The sequence below is a fragment of the Microcaecilia unicolor genome, chromosome 3 (genome assembly GCF_901765095.1).
Source record: "Microcaecilia unicolor chromosome 3, aMicUni1.1, whole genome shotgun sequence".
Taxonomy (NCBI): Eukaryota; Metazoa; Chordata; class Amphibia; order Gymnophiona; family Siphonopidae; genus Microcaecilia; species Microcaecilia unicolor.
Genome location: NC_044033.1, coordinates 244,660,169 through 244,678,847, shown reverse-complemented (window position 1 = coordinate 244,678,847; position 18,679 = coordinate 244,660,169). Strand labels below are relative to the sequence as shown.

The 18,679-nt window shown below is 41.4% G+C and overlaps 1 protein-coding gene across 1 annotated transcript in view; it reads left to right on the top strand.

Annotated features, from left to right (window-relative positions):
• The first annotated feature begins 5,320 nt into the window (after positions 1-5,320).
• LOC115464539 (vomeronasal type-2 receptor 116-like) overlaps positions 5,321-18,679 on the top strand; it is a 74,612-nt gene continuing 61,253 nt past the window's right edge. Inside the window, exon 1 of the mRNA XM_030194905.1 lies at positions 5,321-5,725. Coding sequence (XP_030050765.1) covers positions 5,321-5,725 — 405 coding nt within the window. The remainder of the gene's footprint in view (positions 5,726-18,679) is intronic.

Below are 18,679 nucleotides of genomic sequence, written 5' to 3'. Positions count from 1 at the left end.
AGCTCAGACTAAGCAAAAGACCTGTTATGATTGTAAGGCCCAAAATAGAGAGTTTTATACGGGCCAGCAGGTACTTGTTTTAGTTCCCGTACGTCAGAATAAACTTCAGGTTATTTGGGCAGGACTTAGGTTATAAGTTGCCTGAATTATACAAATTATGTTATATTTATGGACTCTCAAGACAGAAAGCAGCATACCTTTCATGTAAATATGTTAAAGGCCTATGCAGACCGTATAGCTATAGTGTTAGCTGTGTGCAGCTCACCAGGCATGTCAGGATAGTGATCCCATACCTGACCTCTTAGACATTACCAGAGCGATCTGACACTAAAGAGAGACAATCTAAATGTACAGATTGTGGAAAGCTCTTCAGTCAAAAGGGAGAACCACAAGGAAACAGGAAACGTATAAAAGACACGCATTTTACATCAGTAGCGTAGCCAGAACTGAGATTTTGGGTGGGCCCAGACCTAATATGGGTGGGCACACACTGTGTATATACGTATGAGTAGTGTCTGTTGGGATCCTACAAAATAATGCCTTAGAATTCACTTGATGATGGATTTCTAAGTAGTCTGCCCAATAGCTGCCCTGCATCAGTATAACCACATACATACTTAATGGAAAAATTGATATTTTTTAATATAATTACATTATCCCATACCTTACAATTGATCATACGTATGTCTATTACAACGGCAAACTTCTCAACACACATGGCAGGATTCTGCAATATAATTACATAGGAAAAATATATTCAGATTCTGGTGGCACCTCAATAATAGCAATACAAAATTTCTTCACTGCCAGGTGCTTTGTGAAGTAACACTAAAGCCTGCAAAGAAGCTTCTTAACACCAATTCTGAACACGAATACCAACAACAGTACTTTTATAAAGACAGCAGTGAATATACATAGCAGGAATTTGCATTCCATTGGAAAATTCAGGCAAGTCAGGCTCATAACACTGTAAGGACACCACACAAACCACATGCCAGCAGATTCTCTCACCTTGGTCACATGCAGAACACATACCAACCTTCATGAATTACAGAATAGAGGACCAAAAATTACAAACTGTCCTGTAGCCCGGCATCAGCCCTTCCCTGCCCTTCCCTTTTTTAACCCTCATCCATCCCCATAGCCCAGCATTAGCCCTATCCATCCCTTCCCCATCATCTATCCCGCAGCTAGGCATCACTTCTACCCTAGCTCCCCCCACCCTCCCTGTAGCCTAGCATCAGCCCTGTACTACTGTCTACCTGTCCCCCCCCCCCCCCCCCCCCATAGTCTGGCATCTCCCCTATTCTTCCCAATCTCCCCCTCCCTCCACCCTTAAGCTCATCAGCAATCAGCATTAAATGTAAAACATTTTAATTTTTCATGCTTGGGCACTGCAGACACGACCCCCACCCAAAAGCCAACATAAAACACCTTTTTAAAATTATTATTTTAACCTGGGCACTGAACCCATCCCTGCCCAGAAACCCACCAACATACCTCCAAACCTAACCCACTAACATACCTCCACACCTGCCCCCCTCCCCCCCGGCACTGTAGCAAAGAGCCCACCCTCACCCAAAAGCCCACAATGACACATTTGTTTTACCTGAGGAGACTTTGGGCTGAGGGTGGTGGTGATTGGTGGTGAGGCAGGGCCCAATCCCAGATTAGTTGAGTCCGGCCCTGAATAAAGGCCTCCCCAGTCCCAATCGAATCCTTCCCCGGACCCACTGCCTCTCCCATCCTTGCCCTGTTGCTCTCTCCCCTTGCCTCCAGCAACAGCAAGACCCAACCCAGCACCTGTTTCTTTCTCCCTCTCTCCCCATTCATTCACCTGCCGTGCAGCACTAACCGTTCCCCTCTTCCACACCATCCTACCTCCTGTCCCAGCCTCTGCTTCAGCTCCAGGGCGGCGCACAGATACCCACTACGGCCCACGAAGAGCTTGTCGGAGCCGCGGAGTAGATCTGAGGAGGGTGCGCAGACGGGGCCCAGCTGCCGGAAGCGCTCAAGGGCCAGCTCGGCCACCTCTGGTAAGGTTGCTCCAGCGCCGTGTGCACCAGCGCTGCCACCGTGCACACGCCGGCCCTGCCCAGCAGGAAGGCGGCACGGGTCTCGGGCTTGACGTCGGCCGCTCGCAACAGGACTTCCAGGAGGCGGCGTGCAGGTGGCGCGAGTGGCGGGGAGCGAAGAACAGGTGCAGGCTGAGGCCGTAGAGCATGTAGGCCACGCCGGCCAAACCCCCGTACAGCCCCCCCGCCTCCGATTGGAGGACAACCAAATGGGCGGGCCTGAGCTGAGAATGGGTGGGCCTGGGCCCACCCAGGCCCACCCGTAGCTACGCCCCTGTTTTACATGCTGTAAGCGTGAGAAAGATTTTAGTATAGAAAAGGATCTAATGCAGCACTTGAAAAATAGTAAAGAAACTGGATTACATACAAGTATAGAATATGGGAAAAGCTGTATCAATAAAGCAAACATTACAGAATATCAGAAAAACACTGATAATAGAATATCTTCATGTCCTAATAATGACAGTAGCTTCAACCAGGGACGAAAGCTCCACAAGAAATGCAAAATTTCACCCAGGAGAGAGGCCAATTTCAAGTACAGAGTGTAAGAAAAGTTTCAGTTGAGGGAAATTATTGTCAAAGCAGCATAGAATCTATTCAGGAATGAAACCGTTTACGTGCACTGAATGTAGAAAAAGCTTTATTCATAAATTACAGCTAAGAAAGCACTAGAGAATCCACACAGGAGTAAAACCATTCATATCTGCTGAATGTGGTAAAAGCTTTTCTCAGAAGATACTCCTCACTATTCACAAAATGAAGCATGCAAGATTAAAACTTAACATGTACCGAGTGTGGTAAAAGCTTCAGTTATAAGCACCAGAAGGGCAATGAACATGGTAACGCTGATGGCCTGTCCAGAAAGGAAGAGCCAGAAGCACCCTGACACAGGACTATCAAGACCCAATCAATGGTCTGTGGAGGCCGCAGTCCAGGGTCTCTCTCTTGAGGAGGAAGTTGTGACAGAACAGTTTGTTTTAAGCCTATAAATTGCCTTATTTCCTGGTGTATTTCTCTAGTTTGGCCAGCAGGTGGTGCATGTTTATGTTTTGAAGCTGCTGCAGAACTAAGGAGGTCTTTTACGTAGGCACGCTGGCATTTTTAGTGCGCATTAAAAATAGGCATGCACTAAACGCTAAAGACGCCTATGTATTCCTATGGGTGTCTTTAGTGTTTAGCGCATGCCTATTTTTAATGCGCACTAAAAACGGCAGTGGGCCTACATAAAAGACCCCCTAAGGCTATTTTTATTTGTTTAAGCCTTTTGGAAAGGCAGTCTGCAGTATACTTTCAAAGATTGCTGTTCTGGGCTCTTATTGGCCCAGGAGCTCATTTCATTTGGATTTTACTGACTTTTTTCCCAGTCTTTGCCAGGAAGAAAAGAGTGTAGGATCTCTTTGCTGAGGCTCTGTAAACAGTTATATTCCTGATCTTCTCAGGTAATTTTTAGAAAGTAAATAAATATTTAGATAATTGAAATATGGGTCAATTATAAAACTACCTGTTAGGGGGGGCGCTGCTGAGCACCATGTGAGAAGGACGTGTGTTAACCGAGCTCCCACCTAAGTCAATATAACTGAAGAAAATAAAAAAAGAAAAAGGAACTCTATTTTTTCTTTCTTATTCTGTACAATACTGTACAATAATCAACACTGATAGTGTGATTATAAAAGATGACTTCAAATAAAGCAGGTAAAAGGAACAGAACAGAGCCTGCATCTCCACAAAAGAATACCGCCATTGATTCTGATGAAAATGCAGCAGCTATACTGGAAGAAATACGCTTCTTAAAAGAACTCAAGTGTGAAACCAAAGGTGATGTCACAGAAATTAAAGAGGATGTTTCCACCCTTAAATTGGAATTACTGAGATTCAACAATGGAGTCAAAATTCTTGAAAACAAAGCTAAAGCAGCTGAAGAGAACATCAAAACACTTCAGCGTCAATACAAGAGAATCACTGTATTAGAACGTGAACTGGAAGATGGTAATAACAGAGCAAGACGAAATAATATTCGTATACTTGGTTTACCTGAAACAATTGAAGGTTCTAATATGTCTTTGTTCCTGGAAAAATTTATACCTGAAATACTAAATATAAAATTCAATAAAGACTTTGAAATTGAAAGAGCACATAGAGTGCCGACTTACCGGAGCCCTCATGACAGATACCCGAGGCAAGTAGTGCTCAAAGTTCTCAGATATAATCAAGTATCTGAGATAATGCAACAAGCAAAAATCAAAGCTCCTATAAAATATGAAGGATCGACCTTGCATTTCCTTCCAGACCTCAGCAAGAACACCATCAAGCAAAGAAAATCCCTCTTGGCCTTTCATCCCAAGCTGAAAGAGTTAAATGCTAGATTTGGCATTTTTTATCCTGCACGTATGAGAGTCACGATCAATAACAAAACCAAGGATTTCACAGAAGCTGACAATCTGGCCAATTTCCTGGATGAAATATCCCCAAGCAAGATTGATGCATCTTGATAAGTTGTTAATCAAGTTTCAATCCTTCTCCCCTGCTTACATGTGAACAGAGTCAGAGCCGTGGGCCAGTTGTTTTTCTCACACTTCAGATCAGTTTAAATGAATAGAGCTCCTGTTAACGATGTTTACAAGATTTACTTTTTCTTGGAGTCAGGTTTCAAACTAAATCTTTCACTTTGAGAGTAACACAAAGAAGCTGAAGACCTGGCTAATTATCTGGATGAGTATCCTGACAAGTTGTTATCTAACAACTCTATCTCCGCTCTGCCTTCATTTATTTGTAGTTAGAATTGTCTACTACTATACTTAATAGAACAGCATTGCTGTTTAAATTTTCTTTGAGGTTGCTTACATGGTTCTTGGAAACAAATTTACATATAATCACAACTCAGGCTCTTTTCAAGATGGCGATCTAGCAGGATGTGCGACTAAGACGCTCCCGAGGTTTACTTTTGCAATGTACCTTTTTCCACTGGAACCATGCCGAAAAGGAAAGGGAAGCCGAGGGGACCACCCCTTCCGAAGCAGATCCCTTCCTTGCCCGGGCAGCAGTCTCTGTCAGCATTTTTGGCTTCCACTCCAACTGCGGGCATTTCTACTAGCGGGTAAAGGAAGAGCCCCGCTCAGGAGAGCGATCTCTCACTCAGCCCACTGGGACCATTGACCCCGATGCCACCGTGTGTACCCGGAAGCACTGTTCCGACCGCCGAAGGTAGAGCGGAATCGAAGGAGTGGTGTGCTCCCGGGGTAATCGCGATGCCTGATACACTCTTAGGGCTGGCTCAGGGAACCCAGCGAATGCCCGGAACAACAGTGGGGGAAACCGTGGAGGAACCGCCATTAACAACTACACAAGAGGAAATTACTTCTTGTGTTTTGGCGATGCAGCCCCTGGTTAAGCCCCAAGAGGTTTCACTGGAGACGATATGGACGGCCCTGGAATCTCTCCACAAGGTTTGTACCTCATTTATTACCGTCTCCCTGAATAATGCAACGCAGATAAACTCTTTAAAAACTCAGACTGAAGGGCTGTTGAGAAAGCAAACTGACTTGGAAGGACAAATAGGAAAAATTTCTCAACATCAAGCCTTAACTTCAGGGGATCGATTATTAATCCATAGGAAACTAGAGAACCTTGAAAATCAATCAAGAAACCTGAATGTAAGATTGTTAAATTTTCCAAAGTCTAAATTTGTCTCTCCCAAAGATATGTTTGCAAAATTCTTGAAAGAGGTATTTAAATACCCAGAACAATCTTTACCCCCACTACAAAAAATTCATTATCTGGAAATAAAAACTACCCCACAACAGGATATTTCTAAAGTTAATTCATCTGAGAAGTTGGACTTAACTAACCTATTGGAGCAATCAATGGATAATACAGAGACTAGAGCAACCTTGATAGTAACATTTGTTTTCTTACAAGATAAAGAATCTTTAATGAGACTTTATTTTAAAAACATCCATCCGGATTTCAAAGGAAGCAAGGTCTCTATATTTCCAGATATTGCAAGATGGACGCAGCAGAGGCGAAAAAAATTCCTGGACATGAAACAGGAATCTCTTGCTATTGGGGCGGTTTTCCAGCTACGATTTCCGTGTAAATGCATGTTGATATTCAAGGAGGAAAAATATATATTTTTTGAACCTGAACAATTGCGGTCCTTCCTTGATAAGAAGAAGAACCAGGCTTTAGTCCAAATGGTGAATCCCGAAAAGATTTAGGAACCGCTGCTTGTATTCCTTTAACCTACTTATTGTTATGCTAACTTCCTTTGGCTTATATACCATCTTGAATCTCCCATTTATTTGTGGACTATAATTCCATTTCTCAAGGTTAACATTTTTGTAATAATGTTCTTTATATGTTTCATTTAGATGTTTGAAATGGATGTATCAAATCAAAGAGATGTATCTTTGTTTAAATTTGAATTTAATAAAGAGATTTAAATATAATCACAACTCAGTGACGATATATTTGTAAGTCAAATGTATTTATCATAAACTTAAAAGTTGTAATGCCAGGTTTATTGTTTATTTTAATGTAACGATCTAAGATGGCAGTGCAAGCAGGACTATGCAGTCCACAACATGGCGGCACTCTTCTCTCTTTTCCCGCGCTATTCTTTGAAGAAGCATGAATTCATACAAATATTAACACATCTAAAGCGCTCACCAAAACCGAATAGTCTAGTATTTATGTCCTTGCCAGTGAAGAATACACGCTATTAGGGACAGTTTTCTATGCTGCCAAAATCATATTTTCTGGTTGCTGTGTACATAATAGTATGACATTCTGCTACCACGCTGCTCTCTAGCACAGCAGCGATTGTTAAACCTATCGCCATGATATCTGAAGAACTGAGACTGTACTACGCTTTATTTACAGTAAATGATCACAATACTAAACAAGCACATGCTATGTTTCTAATTAGATGAGAATAAGGTAATGCTGTATTAATATGCTATCTTTAATGTTTCACTTAAACCCTGTTAACAGAGTTTATGGTGTTATTTGGATCATAATTTTTTTTTTGGTATTTCTTCCCGCGCTATTGCTTAGGGTAGCATACTCATATTAATATTAACACAGATACAGTGCTTATTAAACCTGAATAACATGCGCTTGTGCTCATGCCAGAGAATATTACATGTTATTAGGAACAAGTGTTATGATGTCAAAATCACTTTCCTCTGATAGCAATGCTTATAATATTATAAATCTTTTCTAATGAGCTGTTTTCTAGCACTGCAGCGCCTATCAAATTCAACAATGTGTTATATGGAAAACTGGGACTACACTGTGTATTATTAAGATGTTTGCAATACAAAACAAACCTAGGATTCGTCTAAGATCAGATGTGATCTAGGTAATGTTATATTAGAACGTTATTTTTGCGGTTTAATTACACTTTGAGGACAGTGCTTGTGGTGTTATACAGTCAGCCATTAGGCGGCTTTTTTTTTTCTTTCCGCACTGCCATATTAGATCTAAAAATCACACTATTGCTATTATAATCACAGATCTCACCAAATTTAACAGCATGGGTAATGGAGTTTTCCCTCTCTCTGTGCTGAGTAAATGACATAGCGTGCAAACTTATCTGTGAATTGTTAAAATATAAGATTTTGCTAATTGAGTCAAAAACAATTACAACTTCAAAGACGTGGTTTAACTTTCTATTGCACTCTCTACATTGCTATTAAGCCTCAGAGAAAGAACTTTAATAGAGATTAACTCAGATGATTTACAACGCAACAGCAAGTACAAAACTATTATTTAACAATCCTTTTTCTGCTCTGTCTCCATATGAATGGAACTAGAATTGTTTGCTAATCATCTGAGCTAGATGTTATCTCTTACCAACTTGCCTTCTTGTTTAACAGGACTTGCTGTTAAGATCACATACAGAGCTAATGACACTTTATCAATAAGACACAAATACAGTACTGATCAGCTAAATGGTATTTTACTGCCTAATTCATCCTTAACAGCAGAGTAGGGCAGTCAAATTGGGGCAGGCTAGATTGTAGACCTATCTACAATCTCTGATATCAGATATGATAAAAAGACATATTTACCGCCAATATTACTATTTTACATATTAATATGCTCTTTTTCAAATGGTGGGAGTCTCATAGGTGTAACATTCTTTCTCTCACCTTAATATGTGCTTATCATCCTTTTTCATTACACTTGAGCTTATATTCTTGTTATTTTTGCACAAGATTAGCATCATTACATGTTCAGACTATTTTATCTCACAATTATCAAATATTGCTCGCTCTTTCTTTACAACTCAAGGAGTTTACATCAGACTAAGTCGTCGAGAATATTACATAAATAATTTCTATGGTAATTAAAATAATCTCTTTTAATGTAAAGAGTCTAAAAAATCCTATTAAGAAAAAAAAATCCTGAACTATATCACCAAATTAAACCCTGATATAATTATGCTACAAGAAACCCACCTATCAGATACTGAAGCTAATAAGATTTCCATAAAAAAATTTCCTTCCTCCTATCTTTTCATCAGCAATTGGGAACAAAAATGGTGTCATGACTTTAATAAAAAAACCATAAGGATTTAGTGATACTCTCCCATAAAAATGATAACATGGGCAGATGGACTAACATTAATATAAAAATATGCAACAAAATAATATCGTTAGTTAATATTTACGCACCAACTTTAGATTCACCTGAATTTTTTCTGTCTCTAGCAGATATGTTAGCAGCTGTAGGTGACACACCTTATATTATAGGGGGTGACTTTAATCTCATATTAAATTCCTCTATTGATAGAAAATCTAAATATAATTATAAACCACCCAAAACAACACAAAATCTTCTTGATTTAATAACACAATTTAAACTTTGTGATATATGGAGAGCAACACACATGACAGAACAGGATTATACCTTTTATGCAAATCCCCATAATTCATACTCCAGGATAGATTACTTTTTAATATCGACATCTTTGATTCCTGACGTCCTTAAAACTGATATTGGTAATATTTTATTATCTGATCACGCACATATTACACTACAGCTCAACATAACCCAAGCATCAATATATAATCCTCGATGGAGATTTAATTCTACACTGTTAACTAATCCTAGTTTTATAGAAAATATCTCTAATGCGATGCGTGAATATCTTAGCTTTAACTTGCCAAGTCATACCTCTTGGTATAATTTTTGGGATGCTTTTAAGGCATTTATCAGAGGGAAAATAATAACATTTATAGCCTCTAAAAATAAAGAATTAAACAAAGAAATATTGGAATTAGAAAATACAATAAAATCTTTAGAACTAGCACATATAAGTGATACTAGCAATTTATTTACACTAGAAAAACTTAAAGCATCCAAACTCAAATATAATACTCTATTAGGAACTAAAGCTAACAAGGATATTTTCAAAAACAATGCATTATATTACTATGAAGGCAATAAAGCTGGACATCTTCTAGCCAATTATTTGAAAGCCCGTAAAGAGGAAAAACACCATCTCTTTAATCAAAGATGAGAACAATGTCCCCTTAACAAATAATATAAACATAGCAAATAGATTCCAATCTTTCTACAAAGATTTATATACCTCAGACATTGATGCTGAGTCATTAAATTACGATTTCTTAGAAAAATTAGATCATCCCACTGTTTCAGAAGAAGATAATGAGATGTTCTCAAAAAAGATCACAGTTAATGAGATTAATCTTGCTATTCAAAGCATGGCGATAAAAAAGGCACCTGGACCAGACGGATTACCGATTGAATTTTATGCAGCGTTCAAATCCATATTATCCCCAATTTTATGTGATTATTTCAACTACATGATAGAAACTGGTAACATCAAGGGCTCTTTCACTGAAGCCAATATTATAGTATTACTGAAACCTAATAAGGATCTCAGTTTAGTGCAAAATAATAGGCCATTATCTTTAATAAACTTAGATGCCAAAATATTTGCCAAAATTCTTACAGAGAGAATACAACATTTTTTACCCAAACTCATTCACCCAGATCAAACTGGTTTTATGAATGGGAGATCCTCTTCAGATAACACAAGAATTTTCTCTAATATATTAATACATGGTCAAGAAACCGCAGATCCTTTGGTTGCAATAGGACTTGATGCTGAAAAAGCTTTTGATCGTGTGGAATGGCCATATCTGTTCAAAGTACTGAAATGGTATGGTTTATCTGATGAATCAATTAATATAATAAAGGTCTTGTATACTTCCCCAACTACATATCCTATATAATAAAAAGCACCTCCAACATTCTGAAGCTGACTCCGTGAAAGTGAAGCCTTGAAGCATTCGTGCTCCTGCTGTATCCATCTCCTGAATTGACATCACGTACTTCCAGGTTCGTCACAAACAGCAGTGACCAATAACTCGAAGGGAACGCTGCAGAGTTGCCAGGCAACGGAATGCGACGTCACACGCATGGGGGTGTCGTCGTCCCTCCCTCCCTCCCTTCCAGTTCCAGGCCCCCTCCCTCCAAATTTTAAAAGTCATCTTCACTTACCAAGTCGGGTTTACAGCGGCCGGCAGCAGTGGTAAAAGGCGAGCAGGCTCGGCCCTTTTCTCTCTCTCAGCTCTGGTCCCGCCCTTGTGGAAACAGGAAATGAGGGTAGGACCAGAGCTGAGAGAGAGAAAAGGGCCGAGCCTGCACGCCTTTTACCGCTGCTGACGGCTGCCATAACCTCGACTTCGTAAGTGAAGATGACTTCTAAAATTCGTAGGGAGGGGTGCTGGAACTGGCAGGGAGGGAGGGAGAAAGGGAGGGATGACAACCCTGGAACTGGGAGGGAGGGGGGATCCTGGAACCAGGAGGGAGGGGGACCCTGAAACTCAGAGAGAGGGAGGGAGGGGGGACCCTGAAACTCGGAGGGAGGGGATGACCCTGGAACTCGGAGGGAGGGAGGGAGGGGTTGACCCTGGAACTCAGAGGGAGGGAGGGGATGACCCAGGAACTCAGAGGGAGGGAGGGAATGACCCTGGAACTCAGAGAGAGGGAGGGAGGGGATGACCCTGGAGCTCGGAGAGAGGGAGGGGACGGACGACCCTGGAACTCGGAGGGAGAGAGGGCGGGAGGGGGGATGACCCTGGAACTCGGAGGGAGGGAGGGGGGACTCTGGAACTGGGAGGAAGGGAGGGAGGGAGGGGGGCCCATGGCACACACTCTCATTCTCACACACACAGTCTCTCTCTCACAGACACACTCGCACCCAGTCGCACTCTCTCTGTCACACACACACACTCGCATATTCACTCTCTCTCACACAGTCACTCTCACACACACTCCGAGGAAAACCTTGCTAGCGCCCGTTTCATTTGTGTCAGAAACGGGCCATTTTTACTAGTATTCAAATAAATGATGTAATCTTTAAACCTTTCACTCCAACAAGAGGCACTAGACAGGGTTGCCCATTGTCACCATTATTATTTAATTTAGCTCTAGAACCATTACTAACAGCTATTCGTCAACATCCCCTTATACACGGTGCTAAAATTGGTCAACAAAATATTAAATTAGCAGCATACGCGGACGATGTTCTATTATTTACTTCTCCTTCCTCAATACCTCACATCCTGTGTTTAATCTCTAAATTTGCTGAAATATCTGGTTATAAATTAAATACCACAAAAACTGAACTTCTGCCTATAAACTGTGTACATTTGAAACATGTTATTAAACAATATAATTTTCAATGGAATGAAAATCAAATTAAGTACCTGGGAGTTCTTTTTGGCCCCACTATTGAAGATACTATTAAATATAATTCTGATAATATAATTAAAATCACTGAAACATTAACTCAAAAGTGGTCCCCTTTAAGGCTCAACTGGTGGGGTAGACTAGAAACTATAAAGATGATGATAGTGCCAAAAATTAATTACATTCTTAGTATGCTCCCTGTATTACTGAATCCTTCAACATATAAGAAAATTGAAGCTAAACTAATACAATTTTTATGGAGTAATAAAACACCTAGAATTTCTGTTAAAAAATTGAAAGCTTGCTCACTAAAAGGTGGTGTCAATTTCCCTAGTTTTTATGAATACCACATATCCTTGCTTTTAAAACAAAACTTAGCTTATATGTATGATAAGGAACAACACATCACTTCACCATGGTCCCATCTTGAACTACTAAAGCAACCAGATACACCAACACATTTCTTTCCTTGGTCTCAACAGACTAAAATCTCTTCCAATGTTTTGTTTAAAACTCTTAAAACAGTTTTCAAAGAACTTGATTCAGTTCTTACACACCCCTTAACATATACCATATACATCCCAATCTGGAATAATCCAAAGTTCAAAATTAACAACTCTTGTATTAATTGGACTGCTTGGAAAAGAGCTGGCATTTGGTCCCTTAATGATGTCATAAAAGATCACTCTTGGCTTCCCTTTTCCCAATTATGTATAAAATTTGGCCTCACAAATTCTCAACACTATAAATGGATCCAACTCAAACATTGTGTAACTAATACATTAGATATAAGTAAATTAACTACTGAGTTCCCCACTTGCTGGAAACTCTGCAAATCATTTATATCTTCCAAAAAAGTTGCATCTACATGGTACAAAATACTTCAATTAGCTAAATTCAGCTCACCAACTAGTACCATGCAATCATGGGAACATGATCTAAACACCCAAATAAATGAACAACAATGGGAAAAATTCTGGTTCAAAACTACTCATACCACCAAATCAACGTCCATTTCACAATCCATGTTCTACCTAGCACACAGGGCCCTATGGACTCCAGCTAAACTTGCCAAAATGAATACGACAAAAAACAAAAATAATATGAATAAATGTTGGACATGTGAAAAGGATGTTGGAAATCTCAAACATATTATTTATTCTTGTTCATTTGTTCAAGATTATTGGAACTCTGTATGGAACACAATATCATCTACCTTGAATATTCAAGATATTTTAACATATAACAAAGTCATATTTGGATCCCTAATGATACAATCACCACTAGACAAATATCAAGCACAATTATTAGACATAATGATACATCAAGCCTTAAGAACCCTTTTCTTTTGTTGGAAAGACCTTACCAAAGTAACGTATTTAACTTGGTGGAATTCTGTGTGTATATTAGCTAAATATGAATATGCTGCGGCTGAAAAACATAACTCACTTGTTAAATACAATAAAATATGGACTTCTTTACTAGATCAACTACATAATAACCTCTCTTAGAGTTGAATTTATGTATGATCATGACTTGTTATAGCAATAATTCTTGTATAATCTTAGTCTGAACATGTATGCTGATGCTTTGTTATTGTTAATCTGTTATACTGGTTATTTACTTTTATTTTAGCCATTTGTTATTGACTACAAAACACAATAAAAATATTGGAACAAAAAAAACTACCTGTTATTGTTTGCTGATTGCACTTTTTATGTTTCACTGTTCAATTTTTAAGACAATAAATTTTCAGTTTGTTGACTCTGCTGTCTGAACTGATAAAGAATCATGGTGGTTTGTGTGTTAGGTCTTTGAGTGCTTTCTGGGAACTGTGGGACTACTGGGAGTGTGGCCCCAGTAGCCTAGAAATCACTGGGGATAATTTGAGAGCGGGAGACTTACCCAGAGGTGGTTGTGACCCAGACAGTGGGAGGAGGGTGCTAGTGTAGAGCACAAGCGGCAGGTGCAGGTGGACCTGAACTGTGCTGGGGATAGACCCACTTATTGGCCACAGGGTAACCCCAGGTGGGTGGCTAGGTGTTTTGTAACAGGTGTGCTGTGGGCTTTTTGAAGGCAGGATTAGGGCATGTCTAACACTTAAGATGTTTTTCTGCCATAATGGAGCATAACCAAAACATCTAGGGCAACATCTTCAATGTTTTGGTCTAGACCTGTTTTCTAAGGAATAAGACACAAAAAAGTGCCATAAATGACCAGATGACTCCCCCCTTACTCCCTCAGTGGTCACTGACCCCCTCACAAATGTGAATAAAAATAGTACCAACCTCTATGACAGCCTGATATGTGATAGACAGGTCCATTAAGCATCATGTAGGTCCCTGTAGTAGTCTAGTGGTGGGTGCAGTATACTGTAGACAAGTGGACCCAGGCCCATACCTCCCCCTACCTGTTACAATTATGGTGGAAACTGTGAGCCCTTCAAAACTCACCCAAACCCTACTGTACCCACATATGGGTGCCCCCTTCACCCATAAGGGCTATTGTTGTGGTGTGCAGTTGGGGATAGTGGGTTTTGGAGGACTCAGCAGACAAGAAAAGGGAGCAATGGTGAGGTATGTACCTAGGAGCATTTATATGAAGTCCACAGCAGTGCCCCCTAGGGTGCCCCACTGCTCTCCTAGGGTGTATGGGGGACCAGTCTGCTAAAAATGCTGGTCCCTCCTACACCTCAACGGGTTGATTTTGTGTGTTTTTAACTTGTGCAGTTCTTTTTTTAAAAATGGCCTCAAAAGATCACAAAGCCTTGTTCGTAATGGTATTTTTGGAAAAAAAGTTTTGCTTTTTTTTTTTTAAATGGGTATATTTCCTAATCGGATTTGGTACATTTAGTGCAAAATATCCAAAGTCCGACTTAGACACACTATCAAAAATGCCCCTCCACATGTCTTTATAAAACAGCAGAATGAAAGCTGCTAGAATTGTGGGTATAATATGACATCATATATTTATATACCTTCTCAGAAGCTGGTAGAAATGTTTGTGGCTGAAGTCTGTGGGTAGGCCTGTACTTTATAACTTATCCGGTTGATGCCCTTCTACAAGTCGTTGGTGAGGCCCCACTTGAAGTATTGTGTTCAGTTTTGGAGACTGTATCTTAAGACTGGAAACGGTGAAAACAAAAGCTACAAAAATGGTATGGGATTTGCGTTGCAAACCATACAAGGAGAGACTTGCTGACCTGAACATGTATACCTTGGAGGAAAGGAGAAACAGGGGTGACATGATACAGACGTTCAAATATTCGAAAGGTATTAATCCACAAATGAACCTTTTTCGGAGACAGGAAGGCGGTAGAGGACATGAATTCAGGTTGAAGGGGGGCATACTCAGGACAATTGTCAGGAAGTATTTTTTCACGGAGAGGGTGATGGATATGTGGAGTACCCTCCTGCGGGAGGTGGTGGAGATGAAAATGGTAATGGAATTCAAATGTGTGTGGGATAAACACAAAGGAATCCTGTTTAGAAGGAATGGTTCTGTGGAATCTTAGCGAAGATTGGGTGTCGATGCCGGTAATTGGGAAACAATATGGGAGCTGGGCAGACTTCTACGGTCTGTTCCCTGATTGTGACTGAATAGATAGGGATGGACTGGAGTGTAAATTTTAAGGGGCTTTGACGTTAGCTTCAGAACTTAGTACAAGAGAGCTGGGCAGACTTCTACGATCTGTACCCTGAGAATGGCAAGGACAAATCAAATTCAGGTATACATATAAACAGTGGTGTGCTGGAGCCGGCTCGCAAGAGCCGGTTGTTAAATTTTTAAAGCTCTTGCGAGCCGGTTGTTCTGGCAGGCAAGCCGGCTCAGCCAGGGGCGGCGCAACCCGGCAGTCATAGGCGCCCCGTATAAGAGGCTTGGGGAGCCCAACCGTGACCTTCCCCTGCTGCCCCCACAAGCACAGGGCTCCTTCCTTCCCAACTCAGCTCCCCGACCGGCAGCCTGACTCAGCTCCATTCCTCCCCCCCCCCCGACTGCCCGATTCAGCTCCATTCACCCCCGCGCATGTTTTACCTTCCATGGCAGCGACATCAGTGAGGAAGAAGGCACTGCAGGCTCGCCTCCTGCTCCAGCTTCTCCCTTCCCTCTTCACACAGTGTCCTGCCTTCTCCAATGATGCATTTCCTGTTTCCACGAGGGCGGGACACTGTTTGAAGAGGGAAGGGAGAAGCTGGAGGCGAGCCTGCTGTGCCTTCTTTACTGATGTCGCTGCCATGGACAGTAAAAGGGTTAAATGCTTGGGGGGGGGCAGGAAGGAATGGAGAGGAGGTTTGTCAGGGAGCTGAGGGAGGGCAGGGAGAATCGCTGGACATGGAGGGGAGGGCAGGGGGGAGAGAAGAGAAGAGATCGCTGGGGAGGAGGGGAGGGCAGGGGGAGAGAACAGATCGCTGGACATGGAGAGGAGGGCATGGGGAGAGAACAGATCACTGGAGAGGAGGGGAGGCAGGGGAGAGAGGAGAATTGCTGGCCATGGATAGATGGAGAGGAGGGCAGGGGAGAGAGGAGAATTGCTGGCCATGGATGGATGCAGCGGAGGGCATGGGGAGAGAAGAGATCGCTGGACATGGATGGAGGGGAGGGCAGGGGGTGAGAAGAGATTGCTGGACATGGATGGATGGAGGGGTGGGCATGGGGAGAGAAGAGATTGCTGGACATGGATGGATGGAGGGGAGGGCATGGGGAGAGAAGAGATTGCTGGACATGGATGGATGGAGGGGAGGGCATGGGGAGAGATCGCTGGACATAGATGGATGGAGGGGGGGCAGGGGAGAGAGGAGAGTTTCAGGACATAGATGGAGGGGAGGGAAGACAGGAAGGAATGCACATGGATGGAGGGGAAGGGAGAGAAAGAAATGCTGGATGGAGGGGAGGGAAGAGAGAGGAAGGGAGGTGAACATGAATGGAGGGGAGAAAGGAGAAATGCTGGACATGGAGGGAAGAGAGAGGAAGGAGATGAGAGAAAAGGAAGAGAGGAGAAAAACTGCACATGGATGGAGAAAATAGGAAGAAGCTGGATCCACTGGACAGTCAAGTATCTGGCAAGATCCCAAAACAGTACAATACATTTTATGCTGCTTATCCTGGAAATAAGCAGTGGATTGTCCCCATGTCCATTTTAATAATGGCTTATAGACTTCTCTTTTAGGTATCTAGCCAAACCTTTTTTTAGACCCCGCTAAACTAACTGCTTTTACTACATTCTCTGGCAATGAATTCCAAAGTCTAATTACACATTGAATGAAGAAATACTTTCTCAGATTCATTTTAAATGTACTACTTTGTAGCTTCATTGCGTGCCCCTTAGTCCTAGTTTTTTTGGAAAGTGAGAACAATCAATTCGAGTCTACCCGTTTCTTTCCACTCATTATTTTATAGATTTTATATCTGTCATATCTCCCCTCAGCCATCTTTTCTCCAAGCTGAAGAGCCCTGGCTGCTTTAGCCTTTTCTCATAGGGAAGTCATCACATCCCCTTTATAATTTTCGTTGCCCTTCTCTGTACTTTTTCTAATTCCACCATATCTTTTTTGAGATGCAGTGACCAGAACTGCACACAATATTCGAGGTGTGGTCGCACCATGGAGCGATACAAAAGCATTATAATGTCCTCATTTTTGTTTTCCGTTCCTTTCCTAATAATAATTTTATTTGCTTTCTTATCTGCCACCGCACACTGAGCAGAGGGTTTCAATGTATCATCAATGACACCTAGATCCCTTCCTGGTCAGTGACTTCTAACGTGGAACCTTGCATTACATACTGTAGCTATAGTTCGGGTTCCTCTTTCCCACATGCATCACTTTGTACTTGCTCACATTAAACATCATTTGCCATTTGGATGCCCAGTCTCATAATGTCCTCTTCTAATTTTTCACAATCCTCTTGCAATTTAACAACTTTGAATAACTTTGTGTCATCAGCAAATTTAATTACCTCACTAGTTACTCCCATCTCTAGATCACTTATAAATATGTTAAAAAGCAGCAATCCCAGCACAGACCCCTGGGGAACCTCACTAACTACCTTTCTCCATTGAGAATACTGGCCATTTAACCCTACTCTCTGCTTTCTATCTTTTAACCAGTTTTTAATCCACAATAGGACACTACCTCCTATCCCATGACTTTTCAGTTTCCTCTGGAGTCTTTCATGGGGTACTTTTTCAAACGCCTTTGAAAATCCAGATATACAATATCGACCATTACTTTGCTTATCGGCAGCTATTATACTAGCTTAAATAAAGAGGCTGTACAAACAAAGCTAGGACAGAAACTTCTAAATTTTTAACAAGGTGATGCTTTTGGACAGATTTCTGTATCAGGTTTGCATAGAGCTTTGGTTTCTCTTCTCCCTCCATGAAAGTATGGTCCTCTTAGGGAAGCTTGGAGTAGGGACCTTAGGTATGAACTGAAAGGGGTGAATTTCTTAAAATTGATTAAAGCTATTCCAACAGTGCGACAAGGCGGTGGCCGTAGCGAGAAGATTGCTAGGCTGTATAGGGAGAGGTGTGACCAGCAGAAGAAAGCAGGTTTTAATGCCCCTGTATAAGACATTGGTGAGGCCCCACCTGGAGTATTGTGTTCAGTTTTGGAGGCCGTACCTTGCGAAGGATGTCAAAAAAATGGAAGCAGTGCAAAGAAAAGCTACGAGAATGGTATGGGATTTGCGTTCCAAGACGTATGAAGAGAGACTTGCTGACCTGAACATGTATACCCTGGAGGAAAGGAGGAACAGGGGTGATATGATACAGACGTTTAAATATTTGAAAGGTATTAATCCGCAAACGAATCTTTTCCGGAGATGGGAAAATGGTAGAACGAGAGGACATGAAATGAGATTGAAGGGGGTCAGACTCA